Source organism: Eleutherodactylus coqui, chromosome 6 (assembly GCF_035609145.1).
Source record: "Eleutherodactylus coqui strain aEleCoq1 chromosome 6, aEleCoq1.hap1, whole genome shotgun sequence".
Lineage (NCBI taxonomy): Eukaryota > Metazoa > Chordata > Amphibia > Anura > Eleutherodactylidae > Eleutherodactylus > Eleutherodactylus coqui.
The window spans coordinates 216,685,776-216,695,223 of record NC_089842.1 but is presented as its reverse complement, the minus strand read 5'-3'; the positions used below and the strand labels follow the sequence as shown (position 1 = coordinate 216,695,223).

Sequence of the window (9,448 nt, the reverse complement as noted above, 5' to 3'; positions counted from 1 at the left end):
GAGTAGTGCTTATCCGAGTACGCTCGCTCATCTCTAATAAGGACCCCTTATTAATGAACTATTAATGTGGTAACTATGATGATACCACTTATGATGGGAATTAAAATTTTGTTGGCTCAAGGGTCCACTAATTGTAACCAATCCCACCACAGCCTTGGCCATAAGCTGAAACTCTCAGTTGGGTCCCCTTAAAAAGTAACTTTAATTGATATGTAATAAAATATAATATAGTAGCAATGAATTAACAAGATCAGAGTCTCAATGTAGTGTGAGTGAATGTAATAGAATAGACAAAACTGGTCTAAGAGAAACAATATCCTGCCTTGCTGATTATGCACAGATATCAGGGTCACGACTAACACTTGCCGCAAAAAAGCTAGGGCTGAGCGATTATTGAAATAATCGGGTCAGGAGTGACCGATTCAATTGTAAGAAATAATTATGAATAGAGACTCCTGATTCCAACTTTCATTAAGTAAAAATTGGGTTGTCTAATTTGGCCACAGACTGTTCCTGGAACAACAGTGAAGATGGTGGTGGCATCACAGCCCAGTGATCAGCACTGCCACCCTGCAGCGGTGAGGTCCCAGGCTCAAATCCCCATCAAGGTCATATTCACACCTGGAACTCCAGCTGCACTAACCCAACACACCTTCCCTTCTGCTCCATGCAGAAAGCCAAAATTTGGGCAATTGCTAAAAATCTGTTAGGGATGATTCGATTTGCTTTAGCAAAACAATACCTGATTTTATCACCTGAGCAACACTAATAATGGCACTAGTAATGCTGACTCTTTGGAAGACTGTTAATGGGGGCATTTTGCTGGCACTATAAAGGGGGCACTATGATGACATACAATAAAAAGTAAAATAAAAGGTTTATCAGTGTAATAATCCTATTATTGTTGCCAAGCCTTTTCACGCACAGATTGGTCAAATTTTATCTTGATTGTGATAGCATAGCACAGAAAGTTATCTTATCTTAACCCATTAAAAAGCTATTATCTTCTTATTTTAAAGGGGATGTGCGAGTGGCATTTTTTCAGTAGATGCCCTATTCCCCTTGCTATAACATAACTAACCAGCATACACTCACCTCCACTTGTTGTGTCCCGCTCCAATGGTCTGGGTCTCCCCTCTGATGTCACATTTACAGGTAGCCTTAGCCACGTCACAGACTGCTGTAGCCAATGACAGAGCTAAGCTCCTGGTTGCTGAGCTCTGTCATTGGCTGCTGCACCTGCGATGTCTCGTAAACTGGGCGGGACTGCAGCCTGTAAACAAACAAAGGAGAGGAGGTCCGAGCAGCGGTTCGGGACACAGCAGGGAGTGTGGTGAGTATATGCTGATTAGTTTTGTTATAGCATAGGGAATGGTGTTTTTCTGAAAAAAATACAACTCAGACAACCCCTTTAACACAACAAAACCCATTGTAAGGCCGTCTGTCCACGGATATACAGCGGCGGGAGGCACCGCAGGGGAGCGTTATCATGTGGCGATTTTTATACGCGAGCGGAAAATTGCCGCGATTTTCCGCTCGTGTACATCGGTGCTACACTTTATATAGTTATTCTATGGAAAGCGTTCATTTCATTACCCGCGTGTGGATTATCGCCGCAGGTAGCGCAGTGAAATATCGCCTGTGGAATTAAGGCCTTTAGTAATTCAGTGTAAATAAAGCACCCGACTCACCATAATATCACACCAAATTAAGAGTCAAGCTAAAGAGTAACCCATCTGTAATTCCAGTAATTCTCTAACTCTTCAAGGTTCCTTCCGCCGCACTAGTTCCTTGACAGCAGAGACATAGATTCTTACTATATAATTATCAATATGTAGTTGTTTTTGATTTTTTTTAGCCTTATCTGCCAGTTAAAGTGTTTCATCTAGATGAAGACAATGTGGAACATGTTTGGATTAATTAACATATTGTTCTCTTAGACCCCACATTATATATATATATATATATATATATATATATAATATAATATATATGGGGTCTAAGAGAACAATACCTCTGTTGTACATAATGGTTTCTGTGGCCCCATATATGCCCCAGTCTTGGCTTAAAAGTGTAGAGCATGTTTACCCAGAGTGCCCTGAAGACCCCCAGTCCTGGTGTGCCCCTGCATCTGCCCATGTCTGCCGGTCTGGAGGATACTGACTTTAGTAGGTTCCGTGCAATACAACCTTTGGAGAAGAACTGTGCAGGAAGTGTGGGAGACGGATCCACCACCACAGAAGCTTGTGGGTTACTGTTGTAATGATTGGGCAGTTCTCCAAAAGAACATTAAAGGAGATGTCTCGAGGAAGCAGTTAATTTTTTTTTTTGCCCAGTCCCCCCCATTAAACATACATTACTAAGCCCCCCTGTAAATGACATTTCTAGCTGGTTCGTACTTACCGTTCCAGCGTTTCAGCAAGTTATAAAAGTTTCCTCAAGATGGCCGCCGGCTCTTTCCCCGTCGCTCGCTGCAGCCCGACGTGCGCGCTCCCGAGACGCCGCCAGCTGTGTCTCCATGGCAACCGGACGCATCGCAGCCGCCGACCAGACGCCCCGCAGCCGCCGACCAGACAGCAGGTAACCGGCGCTAGCCCCCGGCTCCCCAGCGCTAGCTCCCCCGGCGCAGCGACAGCCCCCCCGGCCTAGCGCTAGCTCCCCCGGCGCAGCGGCAGCCCCCCCCCGGCGCAGCCCGGCGCAGCGGCAGCCCCCCCCCCCGGCGCAGCCCGGCGCAGCGGCAGCCCCCCCCGACCCATCACTTACCTGGGAGGCTTCTCGGGGCTGCTGGGCTGGGCTGGGCTGGTCTTCTCCGCTGGGCAGCTCCAGTTTCTGCACCTTCCTCTAACAGAGGATGGTGCAGAATGGCCGCTTCAGCGCGCTCCCGAGCAGTGACAGCTCGTCTGCGCATGCGCAGAAGAGCTGTAGCGGGGAGCACACTGAAGCGGCTCGTGCTGAATGGAGAAGACCGGACTGCGCAAGCGCGTCTAAAAAAGCAAGCTGCCAGCGAATTTAGACGGAACCATGGAGACGAGGACGCTAGCAACGGAGCAGGTAAGTGGAATAACTTCTGTATGGCTCATATTTAATGCACAATGTACATTACAAAGTGCATTAATATGGCCATACGGAAGTGTATAACCCCACTTGGTTTCGCGAGACCACCCCTTTAACCCTTAGAATAGGGTAAGTTTTATATATCATAGTTAATTAGAAAGGAGTAGAAAAATATAAAAAAAACAAAACCAACAAAAAGTATCTAAAGATTTTGAATTTTTCTTCTTTCTTTTTGTTTAGGTTCCCACAGATTGATGCGTCTGTAACATACGCCGCGGTGAAGCAGAGACTCCAATGAATATACTGTAACTTACTAATCATGTTGGACCGGGAGACGTTGATCGTCAGTGTAGAACGAAAACTGATTTTTCTGAACTAACTTGGCAAAAAAAAAATTGTGTTATTTTGAGCAGATAGCTCAACATTTCTTATGAGACCACTTTGTTGCCGGCCCCAGCCTCTGAACGGCACTGGCTGCTGTCCTCTGGTGCCGCAGCTCCCAGCATTGCCGCTGTCCCCTGCCATGTCAGAACTGCGCTTGGGGGAATAAACACGCCCCCAGCCAATCAGAAGCTGGGGGCATGAAAAACTTCTTTGACACCGGTATTATGTCACCACCCCTTACTTCTGGTGGCAACATAATACACCAGTTCCCACTTTGTTTTGGTCATTCTGGGGGAGGTAATGATTCTCCATGTGGAGAACACCAAGAGTATGTAGTGAGTCTTATAGGCCATGCATTGCTCCCTGGGCAAAAAAAACTATGGAAAGGAGATAAAAATTGGTGCTTGACAAACGTGATAAATATGAATATCTAGAGATCAATCCTGGTGTTTTTTTTTTCTTTTATTGTTTTTTTCTGAAATATCAAGTAAAATTCTTAAAATCCTATTTTAATTTGCAATATTACGAATTTTTTAGAAAACTTTACATCATTAATCTTAGATTAAGACAGCAAAGGCCACAGCACAGATATGAAGGGTGACATATAGACCATGGTAAAGGCATGATGGTCCATATATGGGGCACACTAGAGGTCTAGAGACCCTATTGGTCCTTAAAGGGGTTTCCAGGATTAGAAAAACATGGCTGCTCTCTTCCACAAACAGTCCTACCCCTCTCCATCGCAGCTTAGCCCTATTCACTTGAATGGAATTGAGTTGCACTACCACACACAACCAATGGACAGGTGCTGTTTTTGTAAGAAAGCAGCCATGTTTTTCTAATCCGGGTCAAGCCCTTTAATAAAGACAGTACGTGAAAATCAGGGAAACATTAAAGGCATGCGTGGCATCATTTGGCCACGGGAGTGGTACAGTGACCACATATAGACCACAGTAGAGATGCAATGGGACAATCTAGGAATACAGTAAATGCTTGAAGTGCTATATATAGGGGTTTTAGTAAAGGGACAGAGGGTTACATTTCCAATACTGTACAGGCAATGACATTGGGTGTAGGGCAGAAAATACATAGAGGGACATCTATGGGTCACAATAAAAAAATTGATGGCCATGTGGTAGACGTGGAGTTCACACGTGGCTGGACATCAGTCATTATCCATGGTTTGCTCTGTCATCTCAGTGGTGGAAATTGGACAGTCTGAAAGTAAAACCCAAAAATTAGAAATCAGAAATGGAAAAAATCCATTGTCTTTAATGGCTGACAAACATCTCCTTTTCATAGAAGGGCCCCTAACAATACGCTCATCACACAGTGCCCTGCTGCAGTGATCAGCCGTGAACTGTGGAACAGCAAGTGCTCAATTTCCCTGCAGTGCAGCCACAGGAGAAATGAAGTATTACACAATTCACACTGAAATCGATAGGCTGTCTATATCATGCAAAAATGTTCAGTCCTCCAGAAAGAGACGCTCTTTGTAGCTGTTCTCCACACTGGCTAATACATCCTAACAGAAGTACTCACCTCTACTGTCCAATAGGGTATATGAAAATGGGTTCTCTAAGGTGACCCTTTAAGTAAAAGAGGCATCCTAGTATAAGTACTGACCTCTCGGAATTCTCCATATTGTCTACGAGAAGAATCTTATCTTCAATCTTCTCCATGGGCACTGAAAAAAAACGATAAGATAATGGACAGTATGAGATTCCTACACTAAAACTCTAAACCACCCACACATTTCATTATATAAGTTCTTCATAGGTGAGTCATATAGAGATTTGCGGAGACCCACATACTATAACATGCGGGGCAAAGCTGCAGCTAAATAACGTACATACAGCTTTCCATGATGTGATGTTTGTGGGGTTGTCCACTGAAATCCGCATGTGAATGCTTCTGTAGTTGCCCGAAACACATATCTGCCCCCCCAATAATTGTCATACATATCATGTCTTCTATGTGGATGCACTGTGCAAAGTGTCTTGTCTCTAGCTATGTGTATTGCACAGCTGCAACATGTAAGAGGTTAATGTCTGAAAGTGGCTGGGATATGTCTGGAAAAAGTAACAAGCTTGTCTAGTCATGTGGTATTGAATGATATAAATATGAATCATTGGGAGTTAGGCGTGGTCTTCAGCTGAATCTATCTGCTTCAACGGTTGTGAGAGGATTGAAAGTGCCGGCCACATGGGGTTACCTTCAACCCTCATGTGGTGAAGGGATGGAAGCAGAAGAGAAGTAATCTGAGGTCACCAATTCCAGGAACCGCCTATGAGGAGTGAGAGAGAAGAAAGGAGTCCACCATGCAGTGTTCATGCTACACAGTACAAGTGAGTGTCAGTGGAGGGTTCCTTTTCCCCATCCTCCTCTGGAGTGTTCCCTTTCCAGGAGAAGAACCTTACAGATAAAGTGAATGAAGGTCCAGTGTCATCCTGCGTTCTCCTCCCTGACCTTGCCTAACTGTCTTTCCTGCACTGGTTTGTACTACAAGAAATAAAGTTCCAGTTCCAGTCACTGCCTGTTCCCAGTGATTGAGGTATTTAAGCATAACAGTGTGTGGACTTTATTATTTCTACCACCGGATAATCAATGGTGTAAAAGAACGGTGGCGTCTCGAGTGACAACTTCTACAGTCCACTACACATCCCTATACAGCTAATTGCTGTCCTAGCGTTGCCTGGAAGAGGCCTAGTGGTACCTTGGCCGAGGTTGCATGCGTCCCTCCGGGGTGGAGTCTGGTAGAGCCACCATGACAAGTGCCATCTCTACCCCCGCCAGCTCCTTAGCGTGGGCCTTGTGTCTTGGTCGCCGCACTTCCTAGGAGCTATAATCCCCAAACCTACTAATTACAACTATAGTGAAGCATGTAGCAGCATGTTTTTAGGAAAGGCCACACCCTTTATGCTAAGCCACACCCTCTGTATCCAGTAATAATGCCCTTTAGTGACCCGCTCACAGTAGTGACAAAATCTGGGACTGTGCCGACAGGCTAAATAAAGCTTAACCCCTTAGTGATCGCCTTTTTACGACCTAGCTTGCTGGGCTATAATCCCCGTGGACATAAAAACATGCTCCCAGTGGGATTAAAACTCTGCAAGCCGTAAACGTGACAGCTCCATGCCAACATCATGGAGCTGTTATGGGGGGCCGCGGGAAGCCCCCCCCCAGTCAAGCAATCGCCGCTATCCACCGGATAACAGCTATCGCATTAAAGACAATCAGATGTAAAAAAAAGTTAACATTTGAGCTCCCCTTACGGATCCGATCCGTAAGGAAAGCTGAGGATACTTACCCCCGTCGTTTGCGATGTCCCGTAGCGTTCACATACTCTAGGACCTGATGCCGGCGTCTGTGCATGCGCACAAGATGTCATTACATCACACACATGCGCAGAGGCCCGGGAAATATAAAAACTCCCTGCTCTCAGCTAGTATGAGTAGCCGAAAGCATGGAGCTGTCACCGTGAGCCGCTGTATGCGGTTCCCGGTCACATGTAAAAGTTTTTAAAAAGTGTTAAAAAAAAAGGAGAAAATTTAATTTTCATCTCCCCTATCGGATCATATTTGTGAGGGGAGATGAAATTACGTACCCAAGGACCCCGGATTTATCCACGGACCTTATGCCAGCTTCTGCACACGTGCCCGTCACCAACATGTCAGACGCATGCGCAAAAGTCACGGATTTCCAGGGTAATTTAAAATGTCCTTTCTCCTGGCTACTAAGCCTGGTGATTTCACAGGGGGACACAGCATGCGGTTCTTTGTCACGTGATCGCCGTTATCCAATAGATAACGGCAATCATGTAAAAGTAAAAAAAAGTTGAAGTTTCACCTTCCCTCGATCTGATCCGGGAGGGGAGGTGAAATTACTTACCCAAGGCCTCCGGCGATGTCCCCAGATGGGATCTTTATCCGTGGACCTTTCCACAGCTTTGGCGCATGCACCCATCACCAAAATGGCAGATGCAAGCGCAGAAGTTAGGGAGGGCCCAGAAAAGTTCAATCTACTTGCTCCTGGCTACCAAAGGTAGCCGAAAGTTGGGACCAGTGACCAATGGATAATGGCGATCACGTAAAGTTAAAAGACAGTTGAAGTTTGATGCTCTGTTCGGTTTGTGCCCCGTTGTGCATATACACAGAAAATAAAGGCCACAATGGGTATGTTTCTGAACACAGGACAAACAGGGGGATCCATTTTGGGGTAAAAGTCTTCCATTATATGTATGCTGTACAAAAAAAAACTGTTTTTAAAATGACACTATTGCCAAACCAACAAAAATCCTAATTTTTTTCTTCTGTTTTGTTTAGATTTATTCAAAAATTGTGGGGTCAAAATACGCTATACACCCCTAGATGAATTTGTTAAGGGGTCTAGTTTTCAAAATGGGGTAATTTGTGGGCGTTCTCTGTCGTTTTGGCCGCTGCTGGGCTCTACAAGTGGGCAATGGGGCCTAAATCAACTCCAAGCAAAATGTTCTGAAAGCCAGCGGCTGCTCCTTTTGGCTTGGGCCCCGTTGTGCATACAGACATATTATTAGGGCCAGAATGAGTATGTTTCTGAACATGGGACAAATAAGGGCATCCATTTTGGGATGTACATCCTCATTATCATGTGCACTATTGTAGCAGAGCAATGTCAGACTGGCCTGCAGAGGGTGCTATATAGGCAAAGGGGTAGCAAGAGAGAGAAAAGGTAAAGGTTAACACCTGATGGGTGTAACAGGAAGTGGCTACAAAAGAGCCAGTTTATGCCAGAAACAGAGAGCTGCTGGCATAAACAGTTAAAAAAAACCAAAAGTTTTGTGCATCCAAAATAAAGTAAAGAGATAGAAATATATATCTCATCAAAAAGTTGTACAGTATGTTTGCACATATTTGAGATTGCAGTTGAAAATGTGAAAAAAAAATAATTTTTCTAACTTTGGTACTTTTAATAATTATACACAAATTCTATCAGAGTATTTGTACCACCTAAGTTAAGTACAACATGTGGCGTAAAAAACGATGTCAGAATCACTTGGATGTGCAAAACCTTTAGAGAGTTATTCTATGTTAAAGTGACACATGTCAGATTGCGCAATAGTGACGGAGCCAAATTTTGGAAAACAGGCTTGGTCACTAAGGGGTTAAAAATTAAAAAAATCTTTCCTACAAAACTCCATTTTTATTTTTAAAAAATGCACATATTGCCTAGTTCATAAAGACCGGGACTATAAAAATGTCTGTTTCACCACACGGGGAACGATAAAATTCCAAAACTGTTATTGATCCGCCTCCCAAACGCAATAAAAAGTGCTGAAAAAGTTGCCTGTAGCCTAAAATGATATCAATGAAAGCCACGACTCGTCTTGCAATAAACAAGACCAAACGCACCTCAGTTGGCGGAAAAGTATAAATATTATGGTTCGTTGAATGTAATGAGGTAAATACAAGTTTGTTTTTTTAAGGGTTTTTATCGTGCAAAAGTAGCAAAATAATTAAGAAAAAAATAAATGTGGTTTTGCCATAATCATATTAACCCAATGAATAAAGTTACCATATTATCTATCCAGCACGGCGCGTGCTAGAGAAAGATCTCTCTCCCCTCCCCCTTAAAAAAAAAAAGACAGAATTTCTGCTTTTCTGTCATCTGGATGCCAAGAAACACGATAAAAAATGATCAAAAGTTCATATGTAGCCTAAAATTGTGCCAATGAAGACTACAACTCGTCCCACCGCCATCTGCTGCTGAGTGGTGGTGGTGGCTTGGCCACATGTGACCATGATACTGACGTGCGTCCCAGCCTGACTGGGGGATCTTCATACCAGGAACGCAAAATGCCCGGAGTTTGGGTCAGAAGACCCGCGGTCCGGCCAGGATGCACATCTGTATTACAGAGACTAAAATACAGCAGTGTGTCGCCCTATCGCCACACGAGATTATGGTAGAACTAATGTCTGAACTGTCAGGGAATACTGGAAGTTGTTGTTCCAGAAAATCTCAACAATTGAAG

At 44.3% G+C, this 9,448-nt stretch overlaps 1 protein-coding gene across 1 annotated transcript in view; it reads right to left on the bottom strand.

Moving 5' to 3' along the window:
- Positions 1-3,893: 3,893 nt before the first annotated feature.
- Positions 3,894-9,448, bottom strand: part of LOC136633177 (Fc receptor-like protein 5) — an 81,596-nt gene continuing 76,041 nt past the window's right edge. Inside the window, exons 17-18 of the mRNA XM_066608710.1 lie at positions 5,065-5,125; positions 3,894-4,656 (exon numbers count right to left, since the gene is read on the bottom strand). Coding sequence (XP_066464807.1) covers positions 4,635-4,656; positions 5,065-5,125 — 83 coding nt within the window. The 3' untranslated portion in view covers positions 3,894-4,634. The remainder of the gene's footprint in view (positions 4,657-5,064; positions 5,126-9,448) is intronic.